Here is a 23,400-nt window from a genome sequence, read left to right as displayed (position 1 = left end):
TGCCTCCATCACCTTGGTTTATAAAGCGTGAAGTCTGTCAGCAGCACTTCTCTCATCACTGAACTGCAGACTGACTCTTAGAAAAGGACCGTTTTGACTGATTTTAAAGATAAATCTACACGAACCAAGATTCACAGGGCGGTTGGTGTGAGCTGGTGTCACCCCCATGGCCACAGCCCGGCAGGCGCACAGGCAGGCGTGCCCCCAGGCTGAGTCAGACTGGTAGGTCTAAATGAAATACCCAGAATCAGTTGAGTTTAGGTATTTCCTCCCGGCCTAACCCGACCAAGGGCTGTTCTCATAGAATTAAAAGAGCATCAGTTCACTGGACAAATAGATGATCTGAGGCACAGTTTGGGCCCAGCGGCTACTGGACTTACGTGGCCCTGAGGCGGACAAATATGAAGAAGTAAACTAATAAAACAATAGTCAGAAGGAAGTTAGAAGACCAGACGTCAGAGACAAAGAGAAAGGAGGGATGAACCGAAATCAGTGCCACCCACCTAAACGCTGGGAGCAAAGCCTATGTTAGCTGCAAGGGGAGCCGGGTGCTCAGACTGGCTCCCTCGGCCTGGGGGATGCCCGCAGTGCTGGAGACACAAAATCACGGCCAGGACCATGGCTGCGCCCACACACACGGTGGTGCCGGGTGGACAGACGCTGCTGTGTGGTCAGCGATGGGAGGAGCCGCCCGCTTGCCCTCCAGCGGCCCCGCCCACCCCAGCGCCTGGCCTGTTGTACGCGCACTCTGTTTTTGGGTAGCAACTGTGAAACATGTCCACTAGCTGTTTTATGCCTTTTGTGTTTTCCTGAGGCCCCTGTTTGAAAGAGACACAGCGGGTCTCAAAGAGAGTGTGGACCTGTGGCCGGGGTCACCCAACCCACCCGCGAGGCAGAGGGGGGCACGGGGCACTCACCTGCATGCACTCAGGTTCCAGGAGACACGCCTTCCCAGGTGAGCAGGAGAAAGGGAGAAACATGGTCACTGGTCACCCTCCGGCGTTTCTCAGCCCACTCCACCCCCTCCGGATTGTCCCCAACGTGAGCCGCCCACAGAGCGACGGTGGGACCCAGTGTGGGAGCCTCGTCCCAACCACGGGATCACGAGCAAGTAAGAACAGATGCTGGCCCAGCAGATCTGGGACCTGAGCTGGTCTCGGCATCCACCTTCAAGGACCATCGACGTGCGATGCAGGGGGGCACCCGGGGTTCACCTGTGGGCATGTCTCCCTCCAGGGAGCAGCCACCACAGGACAGTATGGGATCGAGGACAGGCCCCTCGGCCCTAACCAGGCACCTGCACAGTGGACCCACTGGCACCACCCTCCACGGCCCTGAACACGACACAGGCTGATGATGGGGCTGCCTGTCCACAGGGGTCCACAGGGACATGATGCTGCCAGCAGGCGTGACCTGTGACATCAGAAGTTGTGACTTGTGATGCCAGAGGATGTAACTTTTGATGTCAGAGGACATGACCTGTGATGTCAGAGGACGTGACCCATGCCTTCAGAGGACACGCAGGGACCAGCCCCCAACCCTGCCCAGCACTGTCGAGAGGAGGCTGTGGGCAAGTCCGTGTGGAGCTGCCTCTAAAGGGGCCCCGTCCTCCCCGGGGCTGGCGGCTGCTCCCGGGGGATGTGGGGTCCCAGCCCTGCCACTCGCCAGCCCTGGTCAGCAGGGGTCCCGTCTTGTGGTCCAGCTGAGGTCAGGGTGACACCACAGTGCTTCTGGTGGGACGCTGTGGACACCTGGGCTCGGAGTTGGGGGGGGCACAGGAAGCCCACCAGGGATCAGGGACCCCCAGAGTCCCTTCTCTATTTAGATTCAGCTACAGTGACGTCTGCAAGTTCGTTTCAACCCTCAAGTCCCCAGTGCTCACCCCTCCCTACTTTTTTGTTCCCAGCTCATTAAAAAATTTTTTATTTTGAAATTTCTTAATCGTGACAAAATATACATAACATAAAATATACCGTTTTAACCATTTCTCATTGTGCAGCTCAGTGGCATTAGGTACATTCATTCACACCGTTGTGCAGCCATCACCACCACCATCTCCAGACGTTTCTCATCTTCCCAAACTGAAACTCTGTCCCCATTAAGCACCAGCTCCCCAGCCCCTGGTTGACTTTGACTATTCAAGTGGAATCATACAGTATTTGTCTTTTTGAACTGGCTTATTTCCCTTAGAATAATGTCCTTAAGGTTTGTTGATGCTGTGGCAAGTGCTAGAATTTCCTTCTGCTTTAAGACTGAATAATATCCTTTGTGTGGATGGACAGCATGTTGCTAATCCATTCTTCCATTCATGCACACTTGGGGTGCTTCCACCTTTTGGCTGTTGTGAATAACGCTGCTATGAACACAGGTGCACAAATATCTATTTGAGTCACTGCTTTCAATTCTTTTGGGTGTATATTCAGACGCTGAACTGCTGGCTTATGTGGGAATTCTATGTTTAAATTTTTTTTTTTTTCGGTACGCGGGCCTCTCACTGCTGTGGCGTCTCCCGTCGCGGAGCACAGGCTCCGGACGCGCACGCTCAGCGGCCATGGCTCACGGGCCCAGCCGCTCCGCGGCATGTGGGATCTTCCCGGACCGGGGCACAAAACCGTGTCCCCTGCATCGGCAGGCGGACTCTCAACCACTGAGCCACCAGGGAAGCCCTATGTTTAAATTGTTTGAGGCATTTGCCGTACTGTTTCCCACAGTGGCCGCACTATTTTACATTCCCACCAACGTGCACAAAGATTCTGATTTCTCCACATCCTCACCGATGGCTGTTGTTTTGTTTTTTAAAAAACCGTTATATTAATAGGCATCCTAATGGGTGTAAAGTGGTAGCTCATTGTGGTTCTGATTTGCTTTTCCCTGATGACCAATGGCGTTGAGCATCTTTTCATGTGCTTTTTGGCCATTTGTATATTTTCTTTGTACAAATGTATTCAAGTCCTTCACTCGTGTTTTAATCAAGTTGTTTTGTTATTGTTGAGTTCATCAGTTCTTCAAATATTCTTGATATTAACCTCTTATCAGATAGATGGTTTACAAGTATTTTCTTCCATTCCATAGGCTGCCTTTTCACTCTGCTGATGGTGTCCTTTGATGCACAGAAGGTTTTAACTTTGAAGTCCAATTTGTTTTTTACTTTTGTTGCCTGTGCTTTTGGCATCATATCCAAGAAAGCATTGCTAAATCCAACGTCATGAAGCTTTCCCTTATGTTTTCTTCTAAGCGTTTTCTAGTTTTAGCTCTCATGTTTGGGTCTTTGGGTTTTTAGTTAATTTTTGTATATGTTTCGGTTTTTTGCATGGGTTACCTGGCTTTCCCAGCATCATTTATTGAAAAGACTGTTCTTCCTTGTTGAATGGTCACAGCACCCTTATATGTGTGATAGTTTATTCCTGGGCTCTCTGTTCTATTTCATTGGTCTATACGTCTGTCCCTGTGCCTGTCCCACACTGCTTTGGTTACAGTAGCTTTGCAATAAGTTTTGAAATCAGAAGTGTGAATCCTCCAGCTTTGTTCCTTTTCACGATTATTTTGGCTGTTGGGGTCCACCTGGGATCCCGTATGAATTTTCAGGTGGGATTTTCTCTCTGTAAACAGGGCCGTCTCCCCCTCTTTCATTCGGCCGTCCGTATCGGTATGGACGCACGGACGCTCCAAACTGTGAGCCAGAGTCCAGTGCTGCGTTCTTTCTTTTACAGCTCCCACTGCTCCAGCTGGTCCCTGTGACCACTGACACACCCTCTTCATTGTCTTCTTGATCATTTCCTTACTTTCTGGCACCAGAGATGCTCCCGGCTCCTATTTTTTTTTTGTCCCAGTCCCAAGATCAGCCATTTCTCCAAGGAGCCCTGGTTCCTTTGATTGAGGATGGTATTAGAAACCAAGAGCCGGGGACTAGGTGTGCTCACGGCTGCTGGGGTGTCACTGCTTCCAGGCTCTCTCGGCTGACAGAACTAGGAGCTCTGTGGGTGCACATTAGGTTCTCCCCCACCTCTTGTAACCACCTCACAGCAAACGCTGTGCCCATGGACCCCTTCATGCCAGCCAAGACCCCAGGCTCCTCATGAGCCTTCAATGTCAGAGCGGCTCCATTTTGGGAGGACCTGCTCCATACTCGGTTACCAGGCCTGCACCCGTTTCGGGGTTGTTGTGAGCGCTGCCCCATCGCTGGTGCTGCACTCTGGCCTCTCATCAGCCTTGCGAGTCCCTTAACTGCCCCCCCCCCGCCCCCCCGCCTCCCCAGCCTCCTTCTCTGTGACAGCAGGTGGAGCAAGTGGCACCCTGCTGCACTGGCGCTCTCTGCGGAAGGCTGCTGGGGAAGGGGACCAGGACACTTAGTAACTCCGAGTGAGCTGCACTGTGCACAAATGCACAACAAAGAAAGGGCGCTGAAGTGGGAGGAAGGAGAGCGGGGCTCATGGGTCGGTAAGGGGGCCGGGGGCCACCCTCTCCTGGTCAGAGCTCTGGACTCTGACACAGAGACATCAGGCTTCCCCAACCTGGATGCCAGGGTGTTTGGTGGACGTCTGCCGTGCCGGCTGTCCTCCTCACCAGCCCCCACGGGAGGCCTGAGTCTTTGCGGCCCCCTACTCCCCCAATGCACAACGCCAAGCACATTCAGGGCCCGGCTTTAAGGAAACCCGGAGGGAGCAGCACGATTCCCAAGCGCACAGGCCTGTGCCCGGTGCTCCAGGCCCGAGGCACACAGGTCTCTTTCGAGCTTGGGACTGAGTAACCAAGCAAGAAGGGTCGGACGGTGCTGAAATGAGTGGGGACGCGGCTCCTGGGGCTCACGGCTCGGAGGCTGCAGACGGTGAGGGTGGGGGCAGGAGTGGGACGCCAGGCCACTGACAGCTCCCTCCTGTCTGTTACCCTGGGGCCCGGGCCCCATGTGGCTGTGGCCCAAGTGGGAGCCCCTGGTCACGGGGGGAAGGATGCAGCCCAGGTCAGGGCCCCTGGTCACTGGGGGGCAGACCCCCAATGGCACGGGCAGCAACCTTGGGTGCAGAACTCTGTGGGGCTGCCCTGCACACGGGCTGGCCAGGCCTGGACACTCTCTAGCCTAGGGTGTCCCCTCGCCCTGCTGACCCGGGAGGAGCCCAGGCTGCCCCTGAGCCGGGGCGGCACGCACAGTGCGCTGCCCACCAGAGACGCCCCCTGGGGCCTGGCCCGAGTTGACCGCCACGGGCCAGGTGCTTCTGTGCTGCTTTTCGTCTCGTGATGCTGCCTGAGGGCTGACCTTGATGCCCAAACCCAACTGTGGTCACCAGGGTGAGGTAACCTCCTGCCAAATGTCCCCTGGTGGCCAAGAGCCAAAAGAGAGAAAAGCCGTTTCCTTTCCCGGATGTGGGGGACGCATGCAGATGAGCACAGCCCCCCTGGGAGGACACGCAGGGAGGGGCCCAGACCAGCGTGGTGGCCGCTGGTGACCGACAGGCACCAGGGGTGGGAGACACGGGGGCCCTTCTGTCACCCGAGGTACCCGGGAGCTCCAGCGTGAACCCGTCCTCACGCCCCACGGCGCCCTGGGGCCAAGCGTCCTCCCCTCCAGCGGTGGACAGCAGCCCGGGACTCACCGGGCTCTGGGCACTGGCGGCGGGGCGCCCGGCGGCCTTCTGCTTCGCCAGCTCCTTCGCGTAGCCGTGCACGTCGGCGCCGAAGCAGTCGGCCTCGTAGAAGGCGCTGCACCAGCCGGGGCTGCAGCTCTGCCAGCCTCCCGGGCCTGGGCTCACGGACGGGCCGCCCTCCGGGGGCCGGGCTAGCCGCGCCTCTGCCTCAGAGCCCGCGGCCAGGCCCCCGCCCTGCTGCCGGGCCTCTCCCGCCTGGGGCCGCTGCTCCCTCCCAGCTGTTACCGACTTCTGAGGCCGAAACCCCAGCTCAAAGTAGCTCCGCGATAGCTCTTCTGAGTCCACACTCGGCTTCTCCTTCCCTGGACAGAGGCGGGGGGGCGGGTCACATGCGGCAACGTGGGGTCCCGGGGGAGAATCCGCCCCGGATTGCAGAGAGGCGACAGGTCCCGAGTAGGGGGCAGGAGGCCCCTCGGGATGGCCAGGTGGCCCCACCTCCGCTCCAGAGGAGCCGCGAAGGGTCCTCAGGGTCGGGGTCCCTCGGTCCCCTCCCAAATGGGCCGCCATGCAGGGCAGAGTTGTGGCAGAGACCCGAGGGAACTTTGAACTGTCCGCAAAGAGACAAAGCAGACAGTCCCCCAGGAACCAAGGGTCCCAGCTGGTCATGAGCTGCTCTCTGGGCATCTCCACGTTGCTCTCCAATTTCCCAAGCGTGCACACGGTACGGGGGGCTCTCACTGCCATCCTGTGTGTGACTGTAGTCACACAACCTAAAGGACATGGTCCCCAAAGCCATGTCCCACTCAGACCGGATTTGGGGAAATTACAGAGATTTCAGTTATCAGGGAGTCCTGGCTATGGATCTAGGAAGATACGCCTCAGGGTCTTTAAATGGCACGTTTCCAAGAAAGAATGCAGAACCGCCCCCCCATCACCAAGCTGCTGGCCCCAGCCTTTGCCCTTGCTGCCCACCTGGTGGCCTGGGGAGAATGCCCCCTTCTCAGTACAGACCCCCAGAGGAGGACGGGCCCTGCCCTTGGGACCCTGGAGAGACACAGGGTAACCTGGCCCCAAGGGTGGAGAAGATCCAGCTGTGGGGGGTCTCAACCCACAGCCCTCTGTCTCACCTGCTCCGAGACGTGAGAGCCTTTTGCTGGACGGTGAGCAGGTGCTCGGAGCGCGGGTTCCATCGCCGCCCTCGGGCTGTGACCCAGCCTCCTTGGAAGTACTGCCATCAGAACGGAGGACACTGCAGGCACCCCCGGGACCCTCCCTCAGGCTTACTAGAGGCTTCCCCTGGGAGCGAAGCGGGGGACCGAGCCCCACCCCCCCCAGACCTCCAGGACGGCCTGGCCACAGGCCACAGACATCACAGACACAGGCCCTTTAGCCGAGGACTTTCTGGGTGTCCGTCTCTTGGGGTCCTTCGATGGCTCCCCCAGTGATGTGAAAATGCGGGGCTTGCCTGGGGCGGAAAGCAGGGTGTGCGCCGCCTCTGGGTGGGGTTCTGGGGGCCAGGAGGGGGCAGGGACGGGGCTGCCGTGAGCTCGGGCATCAGGGCGTCAGGGCACTGGATCACTCCAGGCTCAGGTCCCACCCACCCTGCAACATGGCCCTCTGTGGCCCTCGGGAGGGGCTGGGCCAGGCCTGGCACTGAGGCGCCCAGGGCACATCCTGTGAAAGGTGGGGCCCAAGAGGGCTGGGGGAGGGGCAGGAGAGGGAAGGTGCCTGCCCCCCTCCCTCCTGAGCTGTCACCTCATCTTCTACCGCCAGGAGGGGAGCTGGACGGTGGGGGCAGACGTTGGTCCCTGCAGGGGCCTCCCCCAGCCAAACCCGGGCTCCATCGCTCTGCCTCCTGAGCTGGTCCCAGGGAGGCGGACGTGCCTCCTGTGCCCTGTGACCCCACAAGCCCCCCTTCTGCCAAGAGGAGCGCTTGCCTGAAGGGAGAGCTTTGGAAGCAGAGTCGCCCTCGGGCCAGGAAAGAGGGGCCCAGCAGGCGGCCGCTCTAGGGAGGGCGATGAGTGGGACGCAGGGCAGGAGGAGGGCCCTGGGGGCACAGCAGGGGTGCGAAGGCCACGAGGAGGGGGCTCTTACTTCTCGGAGGGCGACGTCCTCCCGTTCACCACTCTGAAAAGATTCTGCAGCAACTTCTCCCCCCAGTAGAGGTCACAGAACTTCTCCGATATGGCCCCACAGAAAGTGGCATAGGTGAGGTCTTTCAAGGCGTAAATATACTCCCCTGAGTTCGCAAAAACACCACGGGGGTGAGTTAAAATGAATGAGTGCTTTTCTGGGTTCCCCTGGTCTCCAGAGCTGGCGGGGGGGCGGAGAGTACAGCGGGGGGTGGGGTGCAGCTGGCTTCCTCTGCCGGCCGGCCCCTGGGGGCTCTGCCCTTTGTGCAGAGACGTGAGGGTGGGGGACCCTCCTGTGGTAACCTCCCCCAGCGCACGCCCCCCCACCCCGGGCCTGTCGCTGGTCCTTGGGCCCCCGTGGCCCCGTGGTACCCATGATCAGAGCCTCCAGCCCGTGGTCCAGGTAGCCGTCAAAGGCAAACTCTTCCTGGATGAGGCGTGTGGCCTCCTGCAGCGATGGGCAGGCTGTCCCCTGTGGGAGGGGCGAGGCATCCATGCTGGACGGACAGAGCTTGTGGTCTGCTGGGCAGGGCCGCTCTGGGTGACCTTCTGGGGCCCGGTCATCCCACTCCCTGACGGGGGCTCCCCCGGGGCCGTCAGGACTCCCTGTGGCCGGCAAGGGGCTCCGCGGGGCTGATGGGGGGCCCTCGGGCTCCTGGCCTGGGCCCTGGGTAGTCCTGCTCCTGGGCGGCTTGGCTGGGTGGCAAGGATTGTTGGGGGCTGCGGTGGGCCCGGGGGGGTGGGGCCCGAGGCCTCCACAAGCAGCTGCAGTTGGGATGGGTTCCTTCGGCCCTCGCTCCGGGGGTGGCATCTGTGTTGTCATGGGTGGGGCCGGGGCTGGAGATTTGGGCATCACCAGTGAAGCCCCTTCCAGCGGGCTGGCCGGGGCAGGGGCTGGGGGGCTGGGGCAGCCCTGCGCTGAGTCTCCTGGCGCCGACTCTCTGAGGGGCTCTGGGGACCCGGGTGCTGGCTGGTCAGGCATCTTCAGGCCAGTGGCCGCTCCATGGGCCTCAGGAGCCTCCTTCCCATCGCCTTCCCTGTCCAGCTGGCCTCTCCTCTTCTCAGGCCTCTCAGCCGGCCCCGAGGTCAGGGCGAGCGCATCCCTGCGAGCAGAGAGGAGAGAGCGTTCGGGGGGCCCGGCAGCCCGGCAGCCCCTGGGTGGGGACACTCACCTAGCGACACCGGCATCGGCAGCGAGGACGACGGGCCTGAAGTGAGCGGCTGGGGAGGCGAAGGCCTCTGGCAGCAATGTGGCCCCTTGGAGGCAGGAGGGTTGACCGGCCACCGGCCCCTGCACGGCCACCAGCCTGCTATCACTGCTGATCTGCATGAAGCCTGGGACAAACATGGGGTGAGCAGGGTGGGTGCTGGCCTTAGCGAGTACTAGCTTTAGTTGTGTACTGGCCTTAGCTGGTACTGGTCTTAGTGGGGCACAGGCCTTAGTGGGTACTGGCTTTAGTAGTGGTGCCGGCCTTGGTGGGTGCTGGCCTTAGTGGGGTGCTGACTTGAAGGGCCCAGGAAGCCTCAGGGGCACTGGGAGGAAGGGAGACTCCAGGGAGAGGCCTGAGGGAGGGGCCTGGAGGCCAGGGCTGCCCCGAGCAGGGAGGGAGGGGGTGCGGTGCGGTGCTCGGTTGGGGGCTGGAGTGATGGAAAAGGCCAGAAGACCCAGCCACAGACCGGAGGCTTGGACGGGCCTGTGGGGAAGGGTCTTCGCAGGCATCAGGGGGCGGGTGGGTGCCACTGAGGCGCAGACAGGGCAAGACAAGAGCTGGGTCATCAGTGTGGGGTGCAGCGGTGGAGGCGAGTCGCCTGCTCTGGCTGCTGGTGAGACGGGAGGGCTGACCCGAGCGAGGCCTGAGAGGCCGGGGCCAGAGGGGCCGGCAGGAGCCCAGAGCAGGGCAGCTGGGGGCCAGCTGCGGGCACGCTGCCTGCGGTCCCGGCCACGTCAGGAGGTGGCGTCCACTCGGGGCTGGATTCCCGGAGGCAGCCTCTGGGGGGCCGGCAGCGGGGGCGCAGTGCGGGGCGAGGGGCCCGCAGGGCAGGGCCGGTGGGGACGGGCCGGTCCCGGGACCCACCTGAGCCGGGCCTGGGCGCAGCTGCTGTGCTGGGGCTCAGTTCAGCCACCGAGAAGGCGTTTTGCAGCCCGATGGTCTCTTCCTCCTGGCAAACCTGGGGCAGAAGGACACGGACAGCTCCCGGTCGCGATGGGCGCCAGGCCCTGGGGGCGCAGAGCAGACCCCCGCGGCGCGAGCCCCCCACCTGTGCTGACTCGCAGGCCCGTTGCTCTGGAGCGGGAGCCCCCGGGGCGCGGGGCTGCCCAGTGCAGCAGGGTTCCGGTGGGTTTCCGGGGCGTGGGAAGACCGCCAGAACCCACACTCCCCGAAGTTGCTGTGTGCTCCTGTCTGCATCCGAGGGACCCTGTCACTGCCCGACGGGGCCCCGGCCGGTCAGCACGGCAGGACGCCGACAGGCACTGAGGGTCCCTCGGCGGGACCCCCAGGGTGCGCCCCCCCCTGCACGTGCCAGGGGTCAACAGAGACCAGGGTGTGGGCCTGCGGGAGGGGCTGCTCTGTGAGCTCGTTCGTGGTGGAACGAGCCAAGGAAAGTCACGTCAGGAGGATGAAGAGTGACTTGTCTTCCGTCCCTAGAGTCTCCATGCATCTATTCGGTAAACAAGGAAGAGCAAGGAGCCTCACCTCCGCGGGCCCAGGGCAGGATAAAGGGCCTGCGGGGTCTCCGCAGTGCCCAGCTTACCGTGCAGGTCAATGCCCTTAGGTGGGCTAGGATCTTTCTGCTGTCCATGCCTCTGTGCAGGAGGTAACCGCTGCAGGTCTGAAAGCAAGCACAGGCCAGTGTCCAGCACGCCTGGGGCACCGGCCCGCTTCGCTCCCCCAGCGGAGCCCGCTGGAGTGCGCGGTGGCAGCCGGGCGGCCCGGGGGCTTCTATCCAGGAGGACTCCGTGGCACCCCTTCCTGGGGAGAGCCATGTGCACCCCAGCCTCAGGGGCCTGGGATGAAATTCAGAGTCTCTAGCTGTCCTCCCTGGCTGTCCTGAGCTGGGAAGTCACGGAATGACGGGGCTCCCCCTGACCCAGCCTGGAGGACCCTCGGAGGAGTGCGGGCAAGTCGGGCGTGTGGGGGACGCGCTGCAGGGGGTCAGGGGTCAGCGCTCAGGTCCAGGACATCCCCAGCCACTCTCCGGCTGGTGGATGCACTGGAGACACAGGACCATCTGGGGGGACGGCCGGCGTTGAGCAGCAGAGACCCCTTGCCGCCCATCCACAAATGGAGCCATGCCCTTCCCCGTCCAACAGCACTGACATGCCCCAGAAACAAGAACCCGTGTCCCGGGCCCTGGACTTTGAGCTGGGGCCCCCCCGTGGCACAGTTACCTCGATGGCCTCGGCTGTGGATGGCCGCTCCTGGGCGCTGCGTCTGGCCATGTGCAGGAGGAGGGTCTTGAGCCTGCGTGGCAGAGCCAGCTTGTGGTCTCGGGGGATGCTGAACTTGGCTGCTGTCCACAGGATCGCGGCCACACAGTACACAGACGCCTGGGTGGAGGAGGGAGACGGCAGGCTGGCTCAGCAGAACTGCCCCCGCTTGGGCCCCGCCAAGGACGCAGCCAGGCACCGTCCCGCAGGGCTGGGAGCTTCCACAGAACCTGGAGGCCCCAACGCAGACCCTGAGCCAGAACCCAGGGGCCTGGCCTGGGAATCTGCATGGTTAACAAGTACCCACAGGCCTTTAAGTCTCAGTGTGACCAGGACGACCTGGGGCCCCGGCTGGGCCTTCCCAGCTCTCCCTCCATGAGGGCGAAGGTGGTTCCTCAGGGAGCCCGAGGCCAGGAGTCCCCCAGAAACCGTGCTGTGCTGCTAAATGGCTAAGGACAGGCTCTCTGAACAAAAACCCAAGCTTCTTGGTATACAAAGAGGTTTATTCTAAAATTTGCTGATAAAAAGGATGTGTCGCATGCACTTGAAAATAATAACGAAAAGGGCGATGCTGTTCTCTGTAAGTTCCATAGAATCAACTGCTTCTCCCCGAATGCTTTCCCCGATTTTTACCCTACTCTTGTATCTGCAACCGACCTGTGACCAACACGTGGTTCCGACACGTGGTTCCGACACACACGTGGCTGATACCTTTGTTTCTCTCGAAAAGTAAGAGAAAGTGAAACCAGAGACACAGCTGACATCCGTGCTGAGTCAGGTAACAGTGGCTGAATCCCCAAAGGAGTATTTCCCAGAGCTTTTGTACAGACCTGACACACTTTTCAGTTTAATTGTGTTGTTCATGTTTCCTCCATTACGTCAAGTCTAGTCAATTGACAAAACAATGAATCAAGCCCTGAGTTCAGCATTTGCTGATTTCCACGGTGTGAAGACTCCTGCATGGCCAGCTCCAAGCTGCCAAGGTGGTGCCAGTGAGCCGGGCAGGGGGAGAGATGGAGGGGCCCCCTTCCTATAGGGTTCCTGCTCAAGAGCACAGATAGCAGCCAACTATAGCAAATCATTAGGAAATTCTTAGTTTTGAGTATTTGTCAACCTTTAAAAAAATTAAGCTTTTTACTTTGAGATAACTGTAGATTCACATACAGTTGTAGGAAATAATCCAGAGGGACCCCATGTACCTTCCACCCAGCTCCCCACCGCAGTGACGTCTTACAAGGCTGTAGTGTGGTATCACAACCTGCTCCCTGGCGTGGACGCTGGGAGATGCAGGACATTTCCATCACCAGCATCCGGCCTGTCCCCTCCCAACTTAGTCACTGGCAACTACTCATCTGTTCTCCATTTCTTAATTTCATCATTTCATATAAATGGAATCACACGCTATGCAGCCTTTCGGGGCTGCCTTTTTCTCTCGGCCCCATCATCCGGTGGTCGGCTCATCAACACTCCACTCCTCTCACTGCTGCTGCTGCTCTGCGGTGTGGAGGCGCCACCCACTGAAAGACAGCTGAGTTGTTTCCAGGTTGTAGCTACTGCAAATAAAATTGCCATAAACATTCGTGTCCAGGACTTTGTGTGAACATAAGTTGCATTTCTCTAGGAAAAATGTCTTATGAGTGCAATTTCTGGGTTGTATGGTCGTTGCATGTTTAGTTTTGTAGGAAACCAGCAAACTGTCTTCCTAAGGGCTGCACCATCTTGCATCCCCCTCAGCAGTGGATGAGGGTTCCCATCGCTCCACATCCTCGCTAGCATTTGGTATTATCAGTGTTTTGGATTTTAGCCTTTCTAATAAGTGCATAGTGGTAGCTCATGGTTTTAGTTTGCATTTCCCAAATGCCATATGAAATGGAATACCTTTCACGTGCTTATTTGCCATCTGATACCTTCTTTGGTGAGGTGTCTGTTCAGATCTTTTGCCCACTTTTTAATTGGGTTATTTGTTTTCTTACTGTTCACTTCTAAGAGCTTTTGGCATATTGGGGATACAAGTCCTTTATCAGATGTGTGTTTTGCAAATAGCTCTCCCATCTGTGGCTTGTCTTCTCATTCTCTTAACTGTGTCTTTTACAGAGAACAGCATTAAAATTAAGCATTTAATTTTAATGAAATCTAACATCGATTGTTTCTTTCATAGATCATGCTTTTGGTGTGGTATCTGAAAACTCATTGCCTAGATTTTTTTTTTTTTTTTTTTTTTTTTTGCGGTACGTGGGCCTCCCACTCCTGTGGTCTTTCCCGCCACGGAGCACAGGCTCCGGACGCGCAGGCCCAGCGGCCATGGCTCACGGGCCCAGCCGCTCCATGGCATGTGGGATCCTCCTGGACCGGGGCACGAGCCTGTGTCCCCTGCATTGGCAGGCGGACTGTCAACCACTGCACCACCAGGGAAGCCCTCATTGCCTAGATTTTCTCCTATGTTATTTTCTAGAAGTTTTATAGCTTTGAATTTACTTTTAGGCCTATGTTCCATTTTGAGTTAATTTTTGTGAAAAGTGCAACAAGGTCTGTGTAAAGGCTTTTTTGGCCTGTGGATGTCCTGTTGTTACAGCACCACTTGTTGAGCAGACCGTCCTTTCTCCAACGATTGCCTTTGCTCCTCTGTCAAAGACCAGTTAACTGTATTTGTGTTGATTTATTTCTGGGCTGCTTTGTTCCATGTATTTTTTGTCTTTTCTTTTGCTGAAACCACACTTGATTACTGTGGCTTACGGTAAGTTTTAGAACTGGGTAGTGTCAGTCCTCTGACTTTGTTCTTCTCCTTCAATATTGTGTTGGCTATGCTGGGTCTTTTGCCTCTACATAAAAACCTAAGAAGCAGTTCGTTGATATCAACAAAATAACTTGCTGGGATTTTCATTGAAATTGCATTGAATCTATAGATCAAATTGGAAAGAACATCTTAATAATATTGAGTCTTCCAATCCATGAACATGGACTATCTCTCCATTTATTTAGATCTTTTTTGGTTTCTTTCATCAGAATTTTACAGTTTTCCTCATATGAATCTTACACATTTTCTTAAATTTTATACATAAGTAATTTTTTTGGTGCTAACGTAAATGGTATTTTTAAAAAATATAATTAATTAATTTTTAAAAAAATGGCTGTGTCTGGTCTTAGTTGTGGCATGCGGGATCTTTCATTTCTGTGCGTGGGCTTCTTGCTAGTTGTGGTGTGCAGGTTTTTTCTCTCTAGTTGTGGTGCATGGGCTCCAGGGCACGTGGGCTCTGTAGTTTGCAGCACGCAGGCTCTAGCTGAGGCGTGCAAGCTTAGTAGTTGTGGCAGGCGGGATTAGTTGCCCGGGGTATGTGGGATCTTAGTTCCCTGACCAGGGATCGAACTTGTGTCCCCTGCATTGGAAGGCGGATTCTTTACCACTGGACCAGTAGGGAAGTCCCTGGTATTGTTTTTTTTTTTTTTTTTAGTTTTTATTATTATTTTCTTTAATTAATTAATTTATTTATTTTTGGCTGCATTGGGTCTTTGTTGCTGTGCACAGGCTTTCTCTAGTTGCAGTGAGTGGGGGGCTACTCTTCGTTGTGGTGCGTGGGCTTCTCATTGCAGTGGCTTCTCTTGTTGCAGAGCACAGGCTCTAGGCACGCAGGCTTCAGTAGTTATAGCAAGCAGGCTCAGTAGTTGTGGCTCGCAGGCTCTAGAGCGCAGGCTCAGCAGTTGTGGCACATGGGCTTAGTTGCTCCATGGCATGTGGGATCTTCCCGGACCAGGGCTCAAACCCATATCCCCTGCATTGGCAGGCGGATTCTTAACCACTGCGCCACCAGGGAAGCCCTGGTATTGTATTTTTATTTTCAAATTCCAATTGTTCATTGCTGGTAAACAGGAAAGCAATTGACATTTGTATTTTAATCTTCTATCTGCAATCTTGCTACAACTGCTTATTAGTTCCAGGAGATTTCTGTTGATTCTTTGGGATTTCCTACTTAGGCAATCATGTCACCTGTGAACAAAGACAGTCTTATTTCTTCCTTCTCAATCTACATCCATTTTCTTTTCTTTTCTTGTCTTATTGCATTAGCTAGGACTTCCAGTATGATGTTGAATAGGAGTGATGAGAGGAGACATTCTTGCCTTTTTCCCAATCTTAGGGGAAAAGCATCTAGTTTCTCACCATTACTTATGCTACCTGTTGGCTTTTGTAGATATTCTTTATCAAGTTGAGGAAATTTCCCTCTATTCCTAGTTTGCTGAGTTTTTATTATGAATGGGTGCTAAATTTTGTCAAAAGCTTAGCATCTATTGTTATGATTTTTCTTCTTTAGTCCATGTGATGTATTACAGTGACTTTCAGTTGTTGAGTCAGCCATCCATACATGGAATAAATGCCACTTGGCCAGTTTTAAATTTTGATGAAGTTCAATTTATCCATTTTTCCTTTTGTGGAAAACTTTATGGATAGTGCTTTTGGTGTCAAGTCTAAAAGCTCTTTGCCTAGCCCTCCATTCCAAAGATTTTCTTTGATATATTTTTTTCATCAGCCTTCTGTAGTCTTTAGCATATAAATTCTGTACGTGCTTTGTTAGATTCACATCTAAGTATTTCATTTTGGGGGGAGTGATTGTAGATGTACTGTGTTTTTAATTTTGGTGTCCACATGTTCATTGCTAGTATATAGAAATACAATTGATTTTTGAATGTTTATCTTATATCCTGTGACCTTTCAAAACTCAATTCTAAGTTCTGGGAGGCTCTTTAGGTAGATTCTTTGGAATTCCTTGGAATTTTCTATGTCGACAGTTATGTCATCTGCAAACAGTATTATTTCTTCCTTCCTGGCCTTTATGCTTTTTACCTGCTTTTCTTGCCTTATTGTAGTGGCTAGAACTTCCAGTACAATGTTGAACAGGGTGGTGAGAGTGGGCATCCTTGCTTTGTTCTTGATCTTAGGGGGAAAGCATTTAGTCTTTCCACTAAGTATGATGTTAACTGTACAGTTTTTTTGGTAGATGATCTTTATTAAGTTGAGGAAGTTTCTTCTATTTCTATTTTTCTGAGTTTTTAAAAAATAAATCGGTGTTAAATTTTGTCAAATGCTTTTTCTGCATCAATTAATGTGATCATGGGATTTTTCTTCTTTAGCTGGTTAATATGTTGGACTACACTGATTGGTTTTCAAATACTGAACCACCCTTATGTCCCTGGAATAACCCCCACTTGTTTATGGTATATAATTGTTTTTATATCTTAGTGAATTCTATTTGCATATATTTTGTTAAGGATTTTTGCCTTTATATTCATGAGGAATATTGACCTATATACATATTTTTTGTACTATCTTTGTCTGGTTTTGGTATCAGGGTAATATTAGGCTTCATCAAATGGACTGGGAAGTGTTCATTTCTGTTTTCTGGAAAAGACTGTGTAGAACTGGTATTAATCCTTCTTTAAACATTTGGTACACCACCCCAGTGAAAACATCTTGGCCTAGAGATTTATTTTTGAGAGTTTAAAAATTACAAGTTCAGGGCTTCCCTGGTGGCGCAGTGCTTGAGAGTCCGCCTGCCGATGCAGGGGACACAGGTTGGTGCCCCGGTCCGGGAAGATCCCACATGCCGTGGAGCGGCTGGGCCCAGGAGCCATGGCCGCTGAGCCTGCGCGTCTGGAGCCTGTGCTCTGCAACGGGAGAGGCCACAACAGTGAGAGGCCCGCGTACCACAAAAAAAAAAAAAAAAAAAAAAAAAAATTACAAATTCAACCTCCTCAACAGTTATGGAGCTATTCAAAGGTCTGTTTCATCTTGGGTGAGTTGTAGTTTATGTTTTTTTAAGATTTGGTCCATTTCATCTACGTCATTTAATTTATATGTGGGGAGTTGTTGTGGTATTCCATTATCCTTCTGATGTCTGCAGGGTCTGCAGGGATGTCCCCTGAGTCATTCCTGACACTGGTAATTTGTGTCTTCCTTCTCTTTTTGCTTTGTCAGTTTTGCTAGAAGTTTGTTAATATTATTGGTCTCTTCCAAGAACCAGCCCTTCATTTCATTGGTTTTCTCTACTGTTTTTCTGTTTTCATTTCATTGAGTCCTGCTCTCAGCTTCACTGTTTCCTTCTTTCTGCTTTGGGTCTATTTCACTCTTCTTTTTCTTGGCTCTTGAGGTGGACGCTTAGATTACTGAGTTGAGACTTTACCTCTTTTTTAGTTTTCAGCATACGAGTCCTGTACATGCTTTGCTAGACTTACATCTATTTCATTTTTAGTGAATTTTTTTTTTTTTTTGAGGGGAGGTTGCCTTGTTACCGCTGGGTGATGGTGAAAGTCCTAACTCTTCCTGAGGCCTCCTCTGACTGACACTCCCACCCTGGGAGGGGCACGTCTCACTGATGGGCAGGGGTCCTCATCACAGGCTGGATGCTCAGCCTTTTCCGACAGCACCTGGCCTGGGTGGGCCGCCCTCCCTTTGTCCTGGTGCTCCGGCTCCAGCATGCGGGCTTCCACTGGGCTTCTGCTGTGTCCGTTGGTGTTTCCCAGATGTGCTTCCTCATCCTCCACGTGTGAGGCAGGAAGGACAGCTGGGACTCTTCGGACCGTCATTCCCCGGGCCCAGGGCCCTGGCCTTTCTGTCCTCACACGCCAGCTTTCAGAACGGCGTGTTTTGTTGGGGGGCAGGGAACTTATGTCTCCCCCACGTTCCCGAAAGCGGAAGTTCTACCTTGGTTCTGAATATAAATTACTTGATTTTAAGTCTGTACAACTGAATTTTTAATAACGGCTGTGTTTGACAAGCATCTGGCAAACATCCTTGAAAGTTCAGCCGTGGGGTCTTGTGAGCACTGCCCAGAGCTGAAGTCCAGGCTCAGATGACACCCCGTCACCCTCCGGGAGGCCCCTGCAGAGCCGGGTCTGGACGCGGGGGCCACGTTTGGGGGGTCGTCTTGACTCTGCTGAGTCCTGATGCTGGGCCCATCCTCTCCCCACCCCCTCCCCCTCTCAGGCTCTCTGGACGGAGGGCGTGGGCACCACGGAGGGGGGCAGGGGGCCACGGGAAGGGGTGGGGAGGGCCCAGGTACCTTTTCAGTTGTCAGCTTTTGCTCTGCGACCTCGGGAGCCAGAAAGAACGAGTTGTAAGCACCTGAGAGAGAAAACCCCAAACCCACTGAGCTTGCCTTCAGCCTTGGCTGTCGGAACCAGAGCGCAGCCCCCAGGGGGGCCCACTTACGCACCGCTGGCGGGAGGTGGCCCAAAAAGCACCGTTCCATCCTCGGCCACCAGTACGGAGTCCAGACACAGGTAGGCTGCAAGGGAAGGCGAGGGTCAGGGCAGCTGTAGACTCACTGGGGGACCTGGTCCCCCTCAGGGCCGACAGAGCCACGGTCGTGGGGCAGCCCCCCCTCTCAGCCACCCCACGGGCTCCCAAGCCACCCAGGGAGTGCGGGGACGCTGGGGCCCTCACTGGACACAGCACAGGGGCCGAGTGCTGGCTCCCCTTCCCAGAGGCCCGGGTGACAGGCCGTGGAAGGGCCATCTGAGCCAGCCCGGGGGCACAGGAGCTGCGGGAAGAGGAGCGGGACAGAGGGACGTGAGCCACCCTCCGAGCGGGGCCCTGGGAGGGGTCCCAGGGGAGGCTGGGTGCCAGCGCTTCGTACCCACAGGCCTGAGGCTCACAGTACCCAAGGGAGGCCAGAGAGCAGCTGCTAGAACCACCGTGGGGCCGGAGACTGGTCCCTCTGCCTGGTAGGGCTGAGCTTCAGGGGCCACAAACCAGTCTAACGTCCAAAGACGCCCCCCCACCAGCCCCAGCCAATCTTCGTCTCCTTGGGGACAGCGTCGCCCCTGCTGAGAGGGTGAGGGTCACCGCACAGCTCCCGCCCCTCCTCAGCAGGAGGAGGCCCACGTTTTAAGCTGCCCTCTGACCCCCTTGGTCCTGAGACCAGAGTAGATACCTCCAGGCCGCCCCCGGCTCACAGGGTGGACACTGCCACCCGGCCCCAGGCTGTCCACACAGCCCACATGGGCGACAGAGGCTACGTGTGGCCCCGGGTCCTGGCCCGGACATGCTGGGGGTCGGCGGGCTGGACGAGGACCCATGGGAGGGCGTCACCTGGGTGCTGGCCGTGCGTCCGCAGGGTGCTGAGGCATGCGTGGGACAGAGCCCAGAGCTCGTACTCCTTGAAGGGCCGGCCCAGCTTAGACAGGAGGTCCTGCAGGGAGACGCCCTGAGGGGGGCGGGGGGAGGAGCCACATTCAGTGTGTGGGCACCTCAGAGGGATGCATGGAGGAAGGCGACAGGGCAAGGACCACCTCAACCACGTGGGGTTTGCCCCACGCAGTGCACTCCTGGCATGACAGGCTGGGAGAGTCCCCATGTCAGCACAACAGGTGCTGGGGGTGCACGTGGAGAAACCAGCACCTGTGCACGGCCGGTGGGAACATAAAACGGGGCAACGACGTGGAAAACAGCATAGAGGCTCCTCAAAGAATCAGACGTAGAATTACCATCTGACCCAGCAATTCCACTTAAAAGCAGGGTCTTCAAGACATATTTGCACACCCATGTTCAAATCAGCATGATTCACGAGAGTTAACACGTGGAAGCAACCCAAGTGCCACTGGTGGATGGATGGATAAGCATTACGTGGTCCATCCATAAGATGGATATTATTCAGCCTTAAAAAGGAAGGGAATTCTGACACAGCTACAACATAGATGAAGCCTGAGGACACTGTGGTCAGTGAGATAAGCTAGTCACAAAGGGACAAACACTGTATGATTCCTCTTATATCAAAGACTGAGAGTAGTCACACCCATAGAGACAGAAAGAAGATTAGAGGTTATCAGGGCCGGGCGGAGGGGATGGGGAGTAAGTGTTTAATGGGGACATAGTTTCAGTCTGGGATGATGACAAAGTTCCAGGGATGGATGATGATCATGGGTGCACAACAGTGTGAATGTACCTGATGCCACTGTCCTGTACACTTGAAATGGTTAAGATGGTAAATTTTATGTTATGGGTCCCCCTTCCCTCACACCGCCCCCCCTACATTGAACTCCCAGAGTCAGAAGAATGAGTTCGGCTGGAAGGGAGTTCTCTGCTTTGTGGCCACGGGAAGAGCTGGGAGTACAACCGCCCGCTTGGACACAGGAGTGCATGTTCAGAGGAAGGTTCCAGAGGCAGTGTCTTCACCCCTCCTGGACCCCCCTCTGCGCCCAGGGTGTAGCTGCCTCGGTCCTGAGACTTCGCTCCCTGCCTCATCCAGCCTGTGCCTGGCCAGCGGCCCAGGTTCTGGGGCACAGGGCCCCCCAAGCCTCCTGCTACATGTGGGGTTGGAGCAGCCAGCTTTGCATCCAGGACCTGCTCTCCAGAGGAGATCTGGGTCCCCGACTCTGGACCAGCCCTGACACCTGACGGGTTGTGACCTGTGTGGGGGCCGAGGTCTGGTGGGCCCTGATCCCTTGAGCCTTCGGGGCAGGGAAGCCTGGTGGTTAAGACCATGGCTGGGCTCCCAATCAGTTCTGCCCTTCAGCGACCGCCCACCCTCCTCCTGGCGGCCCCAAGCCTCAGTTTACCCATCCGGGAGGTGGGCTGTGAGGCTGGTGGGCATTTGAAGGTGAGCAGAGCCCTGGGCTCAGGCCTGAGGCTTTCACCTCGGTGCCTGGGTGCTCTGGGTACACGAGTGTGGTCAGATGGGTGGACATGGGGAGGCCAGTGGAGATGGTTTGGGCTGAGCAGACAGCATGTGGGCATCGAGCACGTGTCAATGTGCTGGGGTCTCCAGGATGGGCTTTCATTTTAAAGTAACCATATTTTTCAAGTAAACTACCCTCAGGTGCTTATCAGGATATGAATAAAAATGTAACTCAGAGTTTGCCCTCCCCTTTGACCTCTGGGTCAGCAAAGCATGGTGGGAATGAAGCTGGTGGAGTCGGCACTGCTACACAGACACACGTGTGTTCGGGCCACCGAACCCCAGGTGACTTCGTCCCGAGATGCTCACAGGCACCCACCTTAGGGGAGCGACTTACTTCTTACTCAAGAGCCCGAGCCTGCGGAGGGAGCGTGTGCGCGGGGGCGCGTGCACGCGGGCCCCTCCCGGGTCACGCGGGCCACGGTCACCCACCTGCTCCAGGGCTGCTCCGCCCGGCTCCCCGGCTCTGTCCGCAGTCCCGTCATCAGGCTCGGGAGTCCCTGGGTCTGTGCCGGCATTGCGAGGGCCCTTGGAACCGGGTGGGGGGCTTTCCTCCGCAGGGCCCTGGCCACGCGCCCCCCTGTCCCCGCCGCGCCGGAGCTCGGCGTCTCGCTCCGGCCACAGACTGGATTCGGGCTGTGCCTGGAAGCTGGTAAGGCCATTTTTCCCCTCCGGAAAGGGCTTCCTGGGGTCTGGAGGGAAGAATTCTGGTGCCGGTGGCTGGGTTTTCGTGCTGGTCAGCGACAGGCAGAGGGCGCCGGCCTCGGGGCCGCAGGGCGGGAGCCGGGGCAGCGTCTGCACCTTCCTCAGGCGGCTCCTCTCCAGGAAGCCTCTGTCCGGGTCCCCCAGGGGCCGCTGGGCATCCAGGAGGAGGCAGGCCAGCCTCTCGGGGACCAGCCCCTCCTGGCCCGGGCTTTCTCCGTTTTTCACAGGGGCTGACAGCAGAGCCTTGGAGGGCGGGGTCCCTGGGTGCTCCAGGCCTTCTCCAGCAGGGCTCGGGGGCCGGCCCTCCAGGGCAGGCAGGGCCGCTGGGTCCGCGGAGCCGTCCCCTGGCTGCCTCTTGGGCCCCACACTTTTTGGAGCCAGTCTCTCCCTCCAGGTGATCTCACCGACATCTGGGCAAAAAGCAAGACGTGATTACAGCCGAGGGCCACGGCCAGGATGGACCTCCCCCTGCAATCCCCATGCTCACGGCCACCGAGGCACCCACTCCTGCAGGACCCCTGGACCCCCACCCATCACAGAGAGCACGGGGCCTCCCAGGCCCCCCCCTTCCCTCAGGACTGGCCCAGAAACGTCCTCATCTGCTTCCTTAATCACACCATCTTGGCTAAGTAATGAGTGCCCGAAGGCTCCCAGTCCCCCTCGCCGCCCAATCCAGGATGAGCTTCCCGAAGGGGTTTCCTAAGGCCTAATTAGCTCATCCAAAAAGCACATGGTTTTGCTATTATGATTACACAAGTGATACGCCCCAAAGGAATAAATTAAATCTGGCAGCAGCCCCAGCTCGTCCTGATGTACAACCTTCCACACACGTGTCTGCGTGAACCCCTCTAGAGACACACGCCCTCCCCTCCCAGTGGCCTGCAGCCCCCCGAACGGAGCCTCTGCTCTCAGTGTTAATGCCCTCCCTGATGTTAGAGCCGCCAGCGGGCCTGGTGCTGCAGTGTCACAAATGCCAACGTGGTGGGAAATGCCGTTCGCTTGGCTGGGGGAGGGGCCCTGCCGCCCCCAGGGGCTCCACACCTCCCCTCAAGACCCTCCAGGCTCCCTGCTGCGAGCACAGAGCAGAGCAGACGTTGGCATTTGTTCAAAATGCCACCCGAGATTATGCCTTGTGAGCCATGAAAATCCCAGATGCTTCAGCAACAGCTTGTGTGGCTGGGAAGTAAGTGGCCACCAGACAGGCGGTGCTGTGTCCATGTCCCCAACGCCCACAGAAGAGGACAGAGGTGACCAGTCCCAAGGGCAGCCACTTCCCATATGACCTGCCTCTCACCTCCAATTGTGGGTCAGAGCGTGTGAGCGTGTGCACATTTGCAGACGTGTTTGTGCGTGTGGGAAACTGTGGGCGTGTGCTGCGTGTGCACGGGGGTGTGCTTGCTGTGTGAGTTAATAGTCTAAATAGGTGTGTCCGAGTTTGCACATGCTTGTATGTTTCCATGTGTGCTGTGGGAGCACATGTGATCTGTCTGCATCCGTGTGCACGTCAGCGTGGGTGGCTTACACGGTGAGTACGCTGGCGCGAACGTGTGTGTACGTGATCGTGTTAATGCTTGTGCACACCCATGTGTGCATGTGTGAGTGTGTGCACATGCCTGGGCGCGTGTGCAGGCTCGTCCACCTGTGTGCTTACCTTGAAACGCCCCGAAGGACTCGATGGACAGCACCCTCCTCCCGGCGGCCGAGAGGCTCTGGCACAGGCAGCAGGAGGACGTGAGCTGCATCTTCTCCTCGCACAGTGCGATGATGCTCTGTGACCAGAGCCAGCGCTCAGCCCCGCCCCCGGCCCCCCGCCGCCCCCTCACGGCTTTAGGCGCCGGGATCGCGAAGCGGGGCGTCCTGAGCTTCATGATCCCCGCGGGACAGAATCT

At 56.4% G+C, this 23,400-nt stretch overlaps 1 protein-coding gene across 2 annotated transcripts in view; it reads right to left on the bottom strand.

Annotated features, from left to right (window-relative positions):
- KNDC1 (kinase non-catalytic C-lobe domain containing 1) overlaps nucleotides 1-23,400 on the bottom strand; it is a gene marked incomplete at both ends in the record, with an annotated part of 57,274 nt that overhangs the window by 12,446 nt on the left and 21,428 nt on the right. The window contains 14 exons of one of the 2 annotated variants that reach the window (XM_079704966.1): nucleotides 918-947; nucleotides 5,589-5,941; nucleotides 6,707-6,807; nucleotides 7,674-7,818; nucleotides 8,084-8,814; nucleotides 8,884-9,046; nucleotides 9,787-9,880; nucleotides 10,466-10,543; nucleotides 11,103-11,261; nucleotides 18,191-18,252; nucleotides 18,344-18,415; nucleotides 19,222-19,336; nucleotides 21,239-21,921; nucleotides 23,163-23,280. In XM_079704966.1, the coding sequence (XP_079561092.1) occupies nucleotides 918-947; nucleotides 5,589-5,941; nucleotides 6,707-6,807; nucleotides 7,674-7,818; nucleotides 8,084-8,814; nucleotides 8,884-9,046; nucleotides 9,787-9,880; nucleotides 10,466-10,543; nucleotides 11,103-11,261; nucleotides 18,191-18,252; nucleotides 18,344-18,415; nucleotides 19,222-19,336; nucleotides 21,239-21,921; nucleotides 23,163-23,280 (2,904 nt within the window). Of the gene's footprint in view, nucleotides 1-917; nucleotides 948-5,588; nucleotides 5,942-6,691; nucleotides 6,829-7,673; nucleotides 7,819-8,083; nucleotides 8,815-8,883; nucleotides 9,047-9,786; nucleotides 9,881-10,465; nucleotides 10,544-11,102; nucleotides 11,262-18,190; nucleotides 18,253-18,343; nucleotides 18,416-19,221; nucleotides 19,337-21,238; nucleotides 21,922-23,162; nucleotides 23,281-23,400 lie in introns of both variants that reach the window. The other variant, XM_079704965.1, reaches the window with a different exon arrangement.

This window comes from Hyperoodon ampullatus (assembly GCF_949752795.1).
Source record: "Hyperoodon ampullatus genome assembly, chromosome: 1".
Taxonomy (NCBI): Eukaryota; Metazoa; Chordata; class Mammalia; order Artiodactyla; family Ziphiidae; genus Hyperoodon; species Hyperoodon ampullatus.
This window is presented reverse-complemented; position numbering and strand designations above follow the sequence as displayed.